Raw genomic sequence first — 15314 nt, forward strand, 5'->3', positions numbered from 1 at the left:
TATCCATCTATCTAATCTAAAATATTAAATGTATTACTATATTTCAGTGGTGCAAGTAGGAGAAAAAAATGTGTAATGGAAGTAGATTGTGTATATCCTCAGTTCACTCTCTGTATAAACTGAGGAGCCTAAACTCATTAACTGCACTCTGAAACAAATACTTAAAATATGTTTAACTTCCTTGGGATCAGCTGTCAGGATTTCCTAATGCTGCGTTGTTTTGTTTGTAGCTAAAAGTATTTTGAAGTCTGTTTGTTGTTGTTTTCAGAAACTGGCTTTGTGGCATAAATGCCAACTTTGTGTGCCTTTTGGCAGGGAGTCTCATTAGGGAGGCTGCAAGTCTTCTCACTCCAATTCCCCCTTTGCCCAGGCATGCTTTGAAGCTCTTGTTGATGGGTGAAATGGGAATGACTGCTTTTATGATTTGGCTATTACCCATTCCTGTGCAAGAGCCATGCTGTAGCAACAGCCTCTAGAATGGGTAGGAGGTTATGGAGGTAGCGAATTAACTGACCTCAGAATGGCTTTCACGTGGGCAGTAGTTTGTTTCTGGATGCTCTGTCCCGCTCACCCACTCTGATATCAAGCCAAACATCTTGATTGCTAGTGAACACTATCTATAAAGCTTGAGACTTCTGTTTGTGATCTAGGCATAAAGATACTTGTCTTCACTTTCAAGGCCTTCACAGCCTATCCCACCCTGTCCATCATCTTTCATTCACTATCGAGATGTCGACTCCCACCTCTGATTGGCCCTTGATATCAGCCTCCATCACCCACCTGTTAAATTTTCAAATAGGCACCTTCTGTCTTTTTGAGGCTGTTTGTAATATCCCACAGTTTGAAAACTTAGTCTTGTGTGTGTATGTATCTTGTTTGCAGGATGTAAAGATGACTTAGGAATGGATGACAATCTTGTCTGCCTTCTATTTTCTGTACTTTAGTTCACAGGCCGCCCCCTTATCTGGTAAAGCTTTCCAAATGTGAAGTATGACTTAATTTTTCCTCTGTAGTTTTGCACAAGGATCCAAGACAAGTGTATCTCTGTCTACTGGAAATTGGTCGCATCGTATCGAGGTATGCACTCTGTGTAGTTTTCTAACTAGAAATTGCATTCTGTTAAGCATATAAAGTTTTAGTGTTGGGTTACATACAGTGTTTTGCAAATTGCAGTCTTTTAGTACAATGAAAATAGATTCTGTTTCGGTTCAGAGAGTAATTAACAGCTCTGCTGTTATGGCCTACCTATACTAAGGATACTCTTCAAAAATTTCCTATTGTTGCTAATACCTGCCTAAATGCTTTCTAGTGAGGTGCAGCTTCACACTGCTGCTTAATACGGGCTGTGCCTAAATGTCACAATCAAGGACATAGATAGCACCAAGATATCTACATTTGTAAGGCAGGGAGATCGTGAATGGAGACCTAAGTGGCCTCAAAAACAGAACTTTAACTCTTGTTCTTAAAATTTAAGTTTGAAAAATGCCTCAACTGTTTGTAGTCATTTCATAACTTCGAAAACCTCTAAGTCTTCTCAGTCTCCTGTTTTCCACTGGGAATAAGAACAATTTTCTTAACACTTCCTCATAACTTAAATTGGTCAAATCCAATGAAAACTTTACTATCTTCTGCTGTAGTCTCTCTAAGACCATCTTTCCCCCACTGTGGTACATTCACTGGGGATGTGTACCTGCTATTTAAACTGAACCCAGATAGCAGCAAAATGATTCTAACCAATTTAAAGCATGTCTGAGATAAATTCTAACCTTAATGCTATTACAGTATTTGACTTATTAGATAATTAATCCTCTAACTGACCAAAGGCAGCATGCGAGCTGATTTTTCAGTGGCACTCACACTACCCTGGTCCTGGCCACCAGTACGGGGGGCTCTGCATTTTAATTTAATTTTAAATGAAGCTTCTAAAACATTTTAAAAATCTTATTTACTTTACCTACAACAATAGTTTAGTTATATATTATAGGCTTATGAAAGAGACCTTCTAAAAATGTTAAAATGTATTACTGGCATGTGAAACCTAAATTAGAGTGAATAAATGAAGACTCAGCACAGCACTTCTGAAAGTTTGCCCTGGACCAGACTTTTCTTATATAAGCTGCTTTTTCCCCTGTTTGGTTATTCAGCACTTTACATGTATTTTCTTCACTGGCTCCTTTGTATTTATTTAGTTTCATAATGTCTCCTCTTACCCCCATTATCATCTTTGTATTTGTGTTCAGGTATGGAGTTGAACCTCCTGTGCTAGTAAAACTGGAGAATGAAATTGAGTTAGAAGAGACATTGTTAATGACCTCTGGGCCTGTAACATCTCTCAGCACCCCAAAGTCATATTGCCACCATGGGGAACTGCATGAAGCAGTAAGTATTATGCATGTTTTTTGCGGTGTGGGCTTTGAATTACTCCAGCTCCTAATTTTGCGTATGTGCTATTTAGATAATTAAATGCAAGGAATTTCTATGTAGCATATATGTGCCTTCTTGCCCTAAAAGGGCAAGGATACGCCTCCTCCAATGGACATGTTCTAAGTGTGCATAGTGCATCTTTTTATCTATAAGTAGTAGTGTTTAAATGGGTGCATAGCAGACACCTCAGCATAGGGAAAGCATGTACTGACATCTCTCCATCCTTCTTTCCTATGCTTATGGAACACAGGAAAACACACACACATCCAGTATATTACATTCCCATTCAGTAAGTCTTAAAAGGCATTATTTAGTGGTGTTTGACCAAACTATTTAATATTAAAAGAATAGGCTTTTTTAAACATGTGTTACAAAATGAAGGTGTATTTTTTTTTTTTTTAAATATGAAAACTTGCTGAAGAAACATGCCTGCTAAAATATCTTGGAGTAATCTTTGAACAAATCTCTGTAGTTGCATCCCTAAGAAAACAGACTTTCATGCTCAAAGGAAATGAATCACTTAGCTTGTGAACAGGCCATAAGGGACTGATCCCCATTTTTAAGTAGTTTAGAGAAGCAGTGTATGTGAACCTACATTTTTAAAAATAATTTCCTTCATAGTCTATGGCTTCATAGCTTGAGACTGAATGACTAAATCCATTGTGACACACACCTCAAACTGTTAAAATATAATAATGAATGATCACACTTGCATCTCCTTCTGCTTCTCTGGAATGCTCCAGCCCTCAGTTTGTCTTTCTCTATTGAAGGGTGAGTAATTCTGTAGCTCACCAGCATTCTTGCATTTCTATTTTGTACCCATTCTTTGAAGCTCTTTCTCTGCTTTTTAAAATGAACATTTCTCTTCAACACTAAGGGTAAGTTGTGGGTGACTTCCTTTTTAGTGTCTGGATTGTTTCTCTGTTGCTCCCTTTCTGGATACAGTTGTTTTTTGTTTTTGTTTTTTCCCCTTTGTAAGATTACAAAAGATTTCCAACTATCTTGGAGAATACTGGTGCTTTTGGACCAAGTACAGAATTTTGACCAATTTGCTCATCTGATGAGACTGGTCAGACTGGGCCTACTAAAAACCATTTCAGCAATTCAAGAGAGGCCCAGTCATCTGGTACAGTTCCTTGAGACATAAAGTCTATCTTTATGAAGCTACACTTACTACTATTGACAAGTGAATTGGGGTAAAGAAAAGAAAGAGAATTTAAATAGGAAAAGTGTTCTAATAAAATGAGAAATTAGAAGAACCAGATCTGAACCACTCAAAAAATTGAAGTAATCTTGTGCATGGACAGCTTTATCTGTTCAGGTCATCTTGTAATGAGGGAAAGTATTTTGACAGGGACATATTTAATCTTTTGCCATGGTTAAATGACTCAGTGGTTATTCCCCAAAACAAGAAACACTACACTCCTGTAATTTTTTTGAAAAACTCAATTTTCTAACAGGTACTTTCCTTTTTAAAATCTAGGTTAAGCACATAGCAGAAGATCTTCCCTGTAGCTGTTCCCATAGATTTTCGATTGAGTACTTATCTGAAGGACGTTATAGATTGGGAGATAAAATACTCTTCATACGAGTAAGTGCAGTTTCTCAAAATGTTTCCTCACCTCATTTTTTAGCTTTGCCTCCACTGTATCTGGCCTGTGGTCAAAGCTTTTTCACTTGGGTTCGTATGTCTGTCCAGCACAACAGACGTGTACAATCTGCATGTTTTTTGTCTCACTGGATTCATCCCTGGACCATTGGCAGTGGCCCTCCAGTTTTCTTTCCCCTTGGAATCTCTTGCAGGTCTTTGGTAAAGTATGGTAACCTAGGGGCATAACAGGGAGGGAATAATGTTTAGACACATGAACATTGGAAATCAAAGACCGTAGACTGTTGTAATGTCCCATCAGAATGTCCATACACCTGTCTGTAATCATAACAGTTTTATATCCTAGGGACCTCTGAAAGGGATCAGTATCCATGGGTGGACGATCAAAATGCTCCTCTTGCCACCAGCATGGTGGAATGGCCTTGACCTCAGCTTGAAGGAGAGGGTAATTGGGCTACAATGGGGGCAGACATTCACTCTATGAATAAAGCTGTGAGAAGCAGAACTGGCAGGAACTTGAGTTTGGTCATGGGGAAAGATACATATTTTTAAACCTGGCTTAGAAGTTGTGTGGTTAGACTGGCTGGGTCATTACAACAATCTGCTATACTTAACAGTTGATAGAGTAGTGTGTGCAGCAGCCAGGAGACTTTGGAGTAGGGAGAAAGAGGCAGAAAATGTGTTTTCCCTTGTGACTATTGAAGAGTGGTTGGAGCTTCAAATATAATATTGTCTATCCAGACACTGATCCAAAAGCATCTTGGTTGAACCTCCAGCAGCTGTGAATATCTGGGATTCTTATCAGAACACTGCAGATATTTGGGTAGTGTCTGGGAGGATGGGGAAGACAGAGAAAATGACAGACAACTTCTCTGGCTAATAGGTTTAATCTTCTAGTATGTAGGTGTCTAGTATGTTCCTTCCTTCCCCCCCCACCCCCAGAGTCCTGGCTGTTCTAGTCCATACATACTAATTCAAAAATATTGGTTTAACAAGGAAACAAGCATTGAAGTCATGAAATATTAGCTACACAGAAACTGATCACTATATATTTGTCTTCATGACTTTCATAGTAAATTTGTATAAAATTCTTACATTTCATAAAGAAACTCTCTCTGAGAGGGGATATCATGATTTTATAGTGTAAATTTAATGTCCCAAACATCACTACCATTTAAATAGTGACAACTAGACTGAATCCCTTAAGTTTAAAGTATAGTGTCGTACTGCATTGTGTCTATTCAGAGTCAGAACCTGAAGTGCAAAGGAAGGTAACTGAATATTAATTAAGAATATTAATTCTTGAATGTTGACTATCAAACTTCTGGGCTATTGAGTAGTATAGCTGATCTACCCCTTAACCTCACAAATTCTTATGCTAGCCTAAATGTTGAAGGGGCATCATCAACATGAAGACAACTTTTCTGTCTGAAAATGATGTACCTACTGCCTATAGTTTGAAATGACACATACAATTACTATAATGGAAAGAAGTGGGCAGAAACAATTTTTTGCTTTATTATTTCAAATTTACTGTGTACATGTTACAGACCTGCCTAGTAGCTACCTCCAGTTTGTTGTAAATGAATCCAGTCTTCCAAGCCAGCTGGGTCTGAGCAGAGTTCATTCGCTGTTTTCTAGCTCTGAGCCTGTAAGGCACACTCTTAGAGTGTCAGACAGGGAGTCTGCACCCTCCTTGCAGTGTGGTACTCTGCTGTGCATCTGCCCTAGGCTCTGAAACCAGTGCTGTTACCTCCCAATCTGCCCCAGTTGCTTATGCTTGCACTCCCAGAGTTCCACTTTGCCGTAGGTGCTCTGCTTTATAGCTTAACTCCTCAGGGACCAAGTGGCAGGTAAAGCAAGGAACACAGGAATTTTTTAACCTCGGTAATTCGTACTCTCAAAACACACAAGAGTTACAGATCTTTGGGAAAAATAACAGAAGCCTATACACCCTCTCCTCTGAGTGTATGTTCACCCACCTCGTGAGTACTAAGCCAGTCAGTATGTCAAGTGGACATACTGCCCTCCTGTCATCTGGCAATGGATGCCCAGTGAGAGAGAGGAAGCCTAGAGCAGATCCTACTCTTAAATAAGGCTTCTGTCTCCTCTGTCAGGTGACCAGCTGATCAGCTTCAGAACCACACTTGGGTGATTAACTGGGATGGTCCAGCACCCCTGGAGCCCAAACTGGGAAAGCCAGTTTCTTTTTGCCTGGACACACTCTGTAGCAAAACCATTGTTGTGAAGTTGTTTTCCAACCAAAGGCGTCCAATCACGATTGATGATTCTAATGTTGGTTTCTTCAGGGAGTCTTGCATCTGTCTCTGACAGCTCTAGGCAGTTCCAGTTGCATACCCAATGGTAGGCCAGATTCTTCAAAATGTCAGTTAATGTCAACTGAAAGTCACAATTTGATACAGAGGTGGGTGAGGTAGTATTTTGTATTGGAAGGGGATGTTAATGGGCTGCTGTGGCAGGGAAAACACCACAGCAGCCTAACATGGTAGCATTTAATTTCAGAAAGGGGAACTATACAAAAAGGAGGAAGCTAGTTACACAGAAATTAAAAGATACAGTGCCAAAAGTGAAATCCCTGCAAACTGCATGGAAACTTTTTAAAGGCACCATAATAGAGGTTTAATTTAAATGTATATTCCCAAATTAAAAAACACAGAACCCAAAAAGTGCCCACATTAGCTAAACAACAAAGTAAAAGAAGCAGCGAGAGGCAAAAAGGCATCCTTTAAAAAGTGGAAGTTAAACTCTAGTGAGGAAATAGAAAGGATCATAAATTCTGGCAAGTGAAGTGTAAAAATATAATTAAGAAGGTCATAAAAGCATTTGAAGAACAACTAGCCAAAGACTCAAAGTAATAGCAATTTGTTTTCTAAGTATCAGAAGCAGGAAGTCTGCTAAACAACCAGTGGGGCCACTGGACAATCGAGATGCTAAAGGAGCACTCAAAGATAAGGCCATTACGGAGAAACTAAATGAATTCTTTGCATTGGTCTTCATTGACAAGGTCCCTCACCAAAGGCTCTTAAGCAAAGTAGGCTGTCATGGGATAAAAGGGAAGGTCCTTTCATGGATCAGTAATTGATTAAAAGATAGAAACAAAGGTTAGAAATAAATGGTCAGTTTTCAAAATGGAAATAGAATAGTGGTGTCCCCCAGGGATCTATACTGCAGCCAGTTCTATTCAACATATTAATAAATGATCTGGAAAAAGGGGGTAAACAGTGAGGTGGCAAAATTTGCACATAATACAAAACTACTCAAGATAGTTAAGTCCAAGGCAGACTGTGAAGAATTGCAAAGGAATCTCATAAACCTGGTGACTGGGGAACAAAATGGCAGATGAAATTCAATGTTGATAAATGTAAAGTAATGCACATTGGAAAACATAATCCCACCATTACATATAAAATAATTTGGTCTAAATTAGCTGTTACTACTCATGAAAGAGATCTTGGAGTCACTGTGGATAGTTCTCTGAAAACATCCACTCAATGTGCAGCGGCAGTCAAAAAATGCTAATAGAATGTTGGAAATCTTTAAGAAAGGGATAGATAATAAGACAGAAAATATGTTGCCTTTATAAATCCCTGGTACACCCACATTTTGAATATTGCGTGCAGATGTGGTCGCCCCATCTCAAAAAAGGTACTGTATATTGGAATTGGAAAAGGTACAGAAAAGGGCAACAAAAATGATTAGGGGTATGGAACACTTTCCATATGAGGCAAGATTAATAAAAACGGGACTTTGCAGTTTGAAAAATAGATGACTAGGAGGATATGACTGAGGCCTATAGGTTCATGATTGGTGTGGAGAAAGTAAATAAGGAAGTGTTTACTCCTTCTCATAACACAAGAACTAGAGGTCACCAAATGAAATTAATAGGCAGGAGGTTTAAAGCAAACAAAAGGAAGTATTTCTTTAGACAACGCACAGTCAACTTGTGGAACTCTTTGCCAGAGGATGTTGTGAAGGCGAGGACTATAACAGGGTTCAAAAAAAATTAGCCAGGACGGACAGGGATGATGTCCCTAGCCTCCGTTTGCTAGAAGCTGGGAGTAGGCCGCTGGGGATGGATCACTTGGTAATTGCCTGTTCTTTTCATTGCCTCTGGGGCATCTGGCATTGGCTGCTGTCAGAAGACAGGAAACTGGGCTAGATGGACCTTTGGTCTGCCCCAGTATGGCTGTTCTTGTGACCAGCATGTGCTGATGAAACAGACGAGCTTTTGAGCTATACAGAGCTATTCAGGTCTGGGGAAGGTATCCTGGCACTGACACAGCTATAGCAACATTGCATACAACAATTTGATACAAACATAAACCAATCTGTCACCTTACCCTTATTACAATATAATTCCAGTTACCTGAATTTCCTTTTTTCTGAAAATCCTACTTATCCATATCCAGTATGTCCCCTCTCCCGAGCCCTATGTTAGTTAATAACTGGTTTTTATCCTAATGCCCAGTTATCTGAAAGTTTCAGGTGTCCCCCAGGCCATTTGGATAAATGAGAATGAACTGTATTTGTATTACCATAACACCTAGTAGCTCATAGATATTTAGTTGCCCTTGCATATTCAGTCAGTGTCTCAGTTGCTGGAAAAAAACTTATTAATGTCAAGAGGGGAGCAGAAAACCCCTGAAATCCTTTCCTTTTTTAAAAAAGGAATTTAAAACAAGGGGAATTTCAGGCTATTATTTAAAGGATGCTCCCTTAGAAATAGGATACATTCAAGTTGCTAGTGCCTTACACTTCCTGTGTTACATTTGGTAATAAATTATGTACTAAAGTAGATATGATTTTAGTGTTCTACCATCTGCGTCTCTCCCCCTCCTTCTTAGATGCTGCATGGAAAACATGTGATGGTACGTGTTGGTGGAGGCTGGGACACTCTTCAAGGTTTTCTTCTCAAATATGATCCATGTCGAGTGCTGCAATTTGCAACTCTGGAGCAAAAAATCCTGGCATTTCAAAAAGGTGGCCCCAGTGAAGACACCCCTGACTCATCATCTAGAACACTGCAGCCTCCTCTCATGAATCCCATATCGGCTATTAATATGTTTCAGAAACAAAATTCAAAACCACCCACTTCTGTTTCAGTTATAAAAGCTGCTCAGGTGGCCAGTGGTAAGCAGGCATTATCTAAACATCCACAGTCATCTGCCCTGTCATCTCCAAAAGGGGCAACCAAGTCCATATCAGTTCGTTCCAAGTTACAAGGATCTCCAGCAAAGGGTGCCCAATCTCCTTTCAGATCCTTAACAGGTGCTTCAAAGAAACTGGATTCTTCTGCACGCAACTTACCAACTTCTGCTATTTCAAAACTTGCACAACCTGCAAACAAAAGTTCTTCACTTGCATTATTAAATACTGCTTCTGATTGTTCAGGGCCACTGCGCAAACGCATCTGGTCCCCTGATACTCCTAATGTCAAACTTACACCATCCCAGAATTCTCCAGCAACAATTTTACATCCTACCCTCTCTTGTTCTACAAGTCAGCTTTCAGAATTACCTGGGACAAGAGAAATGATGACTTCGAAACAAAAATATGCTTCTTCTAAATGCAAAACTGTATCTAACTCCACCACCAAACCTAATTCTGTTGCTTCAAAATCCTCATCAAAATCTGCTAGGCCACCTAACGCAAATCTGCCTGTTGTTTCTAAGCCTTCACATTCTTATCAGTCTCTTGCAAAAATAGCAAAACCCACTTCCAAAAGTACCAATGAAGCATCGGGAATAAGGTCTCGGCCTCCCAGAAGAGTGCCACAAACAGGATCTGGCCCAGAGAGGAATCTCAGAACTACTCCGATCTTAAAACAGCCAGATTCTGCATCTTTGCTTGCAGCTGGTAAAACATCACAGTTAATGCCTCCTCTGGGATCTCCAGGCAAGAGCGTAGCTTCAGCTGCTAATAAACGGCCTGCAGTAAGGTGTTTACAGGGACAAGACAGCAGTAGAAACCCACAGATAGGATCCAGTTTATCAAAACATCCTGAACGCACTCCATTATCTGTTGTACGACTTCCCCAAACTTCATCCAAACCACAAACGACAAAAAAGACAGCACAGCCTTCCACAACAAGTAACTCCTCAATCAAAACCTCCCAAAAGAGTGATGAAATCCTGGCTTCAACAGCCAAGAAACCCCTCTCAAAAGGAAAGACTACAACAGCATATGGCAAGGGGACCCCTGATGTATTAAAAAATCCTATTTTGAAGGCTAAACAAGATCACTATTTTGTTATGACAGGCAGTAAGAAACCCAGAAAGTAAGCAGAAATATGGTGCTTTCCATTTAAATAACATTACACTAATCACAATGGTAACACTTTTTATGTCTCCGACATGTATGAGACCTAAGTGTATTCTTTTCCATAAGGATTATTTACTATATACTGTGTCCATACTTTGTAGCTAAATACTGTTCCACTTTTATTACATATGGTGAATAGCAAGTAAAGTTACTTTTCATAACACAGTACAGACAGAGTACACCAGTTTGGTGATTTAAGGCTGTTTTGGTTTTGGAGAGGAGGACTGTTGCTACTCTCCTTAAATGGATTTTAGCTTATTCTAGCTATTTCTTCAAAGCAGGATCCAGATGATGATTCAGAACACTCTGGTACATCGGTGTCAAGTACCTGCTGTTGCTAATTACATTACTTATACTGTACATGTATAATTGATATCACTAAAAGCCAACTTATTTGAAAATAAAGATAACCGGATTCACATTTTCTTTGCACTAAATGAGCAAACTAATTTATCAAATTTTGGATGGGCAGTTGGTACAGATAAGAGGAATTAAGACTCTAGGCCAAGATTTTCAAATGGCTGGTGATTTTTTTGGGTGAGATGCCGTAAAGTGGCCTGACATTTCAGAAGGCGCTAAGCATCCAAACTCTGAAAATCTGGCCGCTTTAAGGTATCTCAAGTTGGGCACAAGTCACTTTTAAAAATCTTGGCTTTGGCTCTCATCTTTTTAGTGCCTTAGCATTTGAGTGCTCAGTAACACTCTCACACTGAATGTCATAGCTGAATGTCACACTGTTGTTTTAGATTATTATTATTATTATTATGACAAGATATATTTTTAAAAAATGAAAGAGGATGGTGCTGTGGACAGTTTTATTAAATTGCCATTGTTGTTTTTAAAGTGTCTCTTCTCCCTAGGCTGTCTTCTGTTTAAATCTGCTATAATAACTCTACATGGTCATTCCTTTTTGGAGCTAAGTAACCATTTCCCAAAGTGCTAACAGGGCTACATTCACCCTCTTCAGAGGGCTGCATGAGGCTTCTTACATAACACTTAAGCCCTCAAAATAGGGTTTAAGACATACTAGTATGGTGCCTCAACCTGGTGCTAACCTTTGCACAAGGGTGAAATTCTTCTTGAATGAATGAAAACTGTGGTCACTTGCACTAATTACCATCTCTGGGTCAGTGTTATCTGAAGTCATGAACATGAAGTTTAAGGAACAGCAATGCAAGCATTTAAAAGGAATCTTCTGTCTTAAGTTTCATAAATGGAATATGATTGTGTGACTTACAAACTGAGAGAATATTTTTCTCCTAAAGAATTTATCTATGGGCCAATGATAAGGCTACATTATAGTCTGAATTTTTTTTTCTCAGAACTGGAGTTAGAGCTATTTATAAACGAATCATGTTTTTTTTAATTGGCAGTGGCAACCTCATAGATCTGTCATTATCAGCACCTTGTTAATTTTCTGTTATTTATATACTGTAAAGTATCGATTAGTCTGCTGAAAGTGGATATTGTGTAAACAAGCTACTAGCTAATCCTTTGAAATATTAAATACACCAACCTTGATATCTGAGAGAGCAAGTCTAAAAAGCTTGTTTAGCTACAAAATTGTTTGTTTTGAAAAAAGTCTGTTGCTAATTTGCTTTACCTACACAGTGGTGAGTTTGGCCCAGTGTGTTTGTAAGTGGGAAAACTCTAGTAACTGCAGTGGAGTTAATTTCATGCTAGTATTGAATTTGTACTGTTGACTCATACGCTGAAAAAATTCTCTTCACAATAAGAGAACTGCTTAAGAGTAGACTTCCAGATATCCTGTAGTTAAGATTCAGTACATCCTCTTGGGTAGACTAATGGCAGAACTCTTGGGTTTCTTCTTTATGAAGTATTTGTTTTTAAGTTTTTTTAATTGCTATGGAATACTCTAAGTACATACTAATTCTGTCATACTTTGAAATATATCATCATGGTTTCAAAGAAGAGGAAATTTGACGATTTCGTCTTTGACTTGTAAAATTTAATGTATTAAATGTGAGAGTCCCGAAGTAAAGCTTGAATATCAAGCATAAACTTCTGAGCTGGGAAAGCGTGGCACTGCAGGGGATAAAAATGTGCCTTATATCTGAAATCAGTGCAATAAAGCTATTAAACGGTTAAGTTCCACTTTTGCATTTACATAGATCAACCTGAGCATTGTGCTAAACTAAATGTAATAGTTATAAAATATTGACCTATGCTCAATCTTTAACACCAGTTGCATAACTTAACTAAGGCTTACATCCTGTAACTTGGCATGGAGTGAATCCAAAAAGGATAGCAGTAGTCAAATTTAACAAAACAGCTCTTGTCATTCTGAAGGCCTGTAACAGGAAATCCATAAGTTTTTACAATATTTACACTGGCGAAAGATATGTCTAATCTGCTTGTACCAAATTTTTGTGAAAGAAGTTGAAGCAAATCCCTGAATTCTTGACGCCTTTTCTGTACTAACATCAGTTACTTTAAATAAACTCTTATACCTCACTTTTTTTAGTCAGTGATTGATTTAAAATGTACAAACTTGTTTGCAAGATGATTTTTAAAGTTTTATGTTGTTGTAGCACAAAACATGAAGAAAATTCTCTGTGTCAAGCCAGTATTAAGATACAAAGGTCTGTGCCCAATTAAGATTCTGAAATTTTAATTCCATCACTTCATTTCAGTGAGGCTGAATATTTTTTATTTGCAGGAGTAAGGCACTATTCAGTCTGGCTATTCAGTTTACAGATCTGATCCTAAGACTAGTCACAAATCTTTTTGCACTTCAGTTACTCATTGCCTCATACTAAAATAGTGTGTAGAAGATGAGGGAATTTGGCAATTACACAGACATTTTAATTTTACCTCTGGACGCAGTCCTGCTTCCATTTAAGTCAATGAGACTCTTGCTATTGACTGAGATGGAAGGAGGACTAGCAGGGTATTTTTATTTTATTTTTAAATTGCAAAGGGAAAACTATGCTGGGACAAATTGGGGAATATTTTGTTGAAGTCAACAATGGGCAGCTCAAGCAAGGGGTACTCAATAAAATACATCACAGTCTGTTGAAACAACCTCTTTGCCTAATGGAACTACTACCCTGTGCAGTGAAAGAATGAGCTGTGCCCCTGGTAGTAGCCCACCTCTTGCTGTCACAGTAGTTCTGCTGGAGTAATTTCTCCTCACCGAGGTGGGTAAAATTGGAGAGCATGAAAAGAAAGCACATAAATTGTATCTGTGCAACTTCCAGTACCACCAACAGGAGTCACACAGCAGTTTCCCTGCACTTTGCTAAAAATGAATTCATCCGTGCAAGTGAAATATTTTTCATAAGGTACTGTCAGCAGCCAAGGATACTGCATTGGGCAAAGTCCTAGTTTGAAGAGCTTGGGTTGGTCCTTGATGTAGGCTCCAGCAATTTAAATTAAATCCAATGAAAAGGCAGACTATAAACCTCATATAAATGAGTCCAAAAATCCTTGGTCCTCAGTGCTTTCATCCTCACCTTCTGCTGTTGTACTTCAGAAGCCTCAGAGAGAGCCTGGTACGAGCTTCTCATGCAATGAGTTGTACCCATAATTGACCATTCTGTTTTGCTGTCTGCAGTCAGGTTGGGTTCTCAACCTCTGCCTGCCTGGTGGTTTTTTGTTTTTTGGGGGTTTGTGGGGGGCAGGGGGAAGTCGTAGAACCCATCACATGGGTGTGTATATATACTTGGGCAAATATATAGCTTGTTATATAGACTTATAATGTTGAATAATGAGCCGTTTTGCTATAATAGTCCTCTAAGGTCCTGTTTTTGGATTGGGGCCCCATTATGGTTTGTTTGTTGTATTGTGATGAGTCACCATAAGTACATTTAACAAGAAAATGTACATTCTGTCAATTAGTTATTTTCCTTGTTACGATACCCCTTTTGATCTTCTGCATAGGTTACAGTAACAAATATAAAATATATACAAATTCACCAATTGTAAGAAATTGCTGAAATATCTTATTGTTACATGGAGGCAAAAACATACCCATTTTAGCAATGGTTGATGTATTGGTAGAAGAGTTTAATTTTATTTTTTTTTTTAAATCAAACTCAATGACATCTTCAGAATTAATGGAGGAAGCATAGGAAAGAATAAGAAAAATGTGCCTATTGACTCAATTGCAAACCAGCATCTACTGTGTTAATCAGATCACAGCTTTCCACTATAAAAGGCCAAATTCAAGCCTGGTGTAAGGGCATTCAGTGCCCCTGAGCTCAAGAAATACAAGTATTGGGGTGGGGGAGAGAAGGAGGGAAATGTCACAAGACTTAAAATGGCAACTGAATGAAATTTTATAAATTTTAAACCCTCTTTCCCAGCCCTGTGAATGTGTTTATTATGAAAAGGAGACAGCTGGAGTTGATCCTGCTAAAACTATTGCATCAGTTGCCATCACTGCTGGCTAGTGTAGGAGCTCATACGCAAATGCAGGAAGGAAATTTGGTTCAACAGTCACAGGTGGTTTAAAAACCTGCATATATTTTATATATTTGTAAATTGGTATGAAGTATTGCTTATTTTATCCTTCTGAACTTCAAGTGTGCATGCATGAGCTACATGACTTTGCTGTGTGAAACGTGCTTGAGTAAGATTTTTTTTTTGTCCAAGCTGTCAAATTATTTTGAATGGAATTAAAATTCTTCATGACTTGTCCCAAATCCACTTACACTCAAGTGCTAAAAATTGTGTTGAGACATATGCATTATAAATGTGTGGACGAATGTCTGTATATATAGATTCATCCACAAGCATACAATATGTACCCCGACATATAAGCATCAGCTATTCCACCTTCGGAAGGGAATGTCTTTTCTGTCTTGACACTTAGTGAACAGAAAATTGTAAGACTGAAATACTTGAATTTGTTATATTAAATAGCTTCTCTGTTCCTTTGTTTTTGTCTTGAGATTCCTTTGCCTAACACAGATGT

The 15314-nt window shown here is 38.6% G+C and overlaps 1 protein-coding gene across 2 annotated transcripts in view; it reads left to right on the top strand.

Annotated features, from left to right (window-relative positions):
* GAS2L3 (growth arrest specific 2 like 3) overlaps positions 1-12838 on the top strand; it is a 35678-nt gene extending 22840 nt beyond the window's left edge. For both annotated transcript variants that reach the window (XM_050935011.1, XM_050935016.1), the window contains exons 6-9: positions 1014-1077; positions 2241-2379; positions 3908-4015; positions 8899-12838. In XM_050935011.1, the coding sequence (XP_050790968.1) occupies positions 1014-1077; positions 2241-2379; positions 3908-4015; positions 8899-10335 (1748 nt within the window). In that variant the 3' untranslated portion in view covers positions 10336-12838. The remainder of the gene's footprint in view (positions 1-1013; positions 1078-2240; positions 2380-3907; positions 4016-8898) is intronic.
* Positions 12839-15314: the final 2476 nt, after the last annotated feature.

Source organism: Gopherus flavomarginatus, chromosome 1 (assembly GCF_025201925.1).
Source record: "Gopherus flavomarginatus isolate rGopFla2 chromosome 1, rGopFla2.mat.asm, whole genome shotgun sequence".
NCBI lineage: Eukaryota > Metazoa > Chordata > Testudines > Testudinidae > Gopherus > Gopherus flavomarginatus.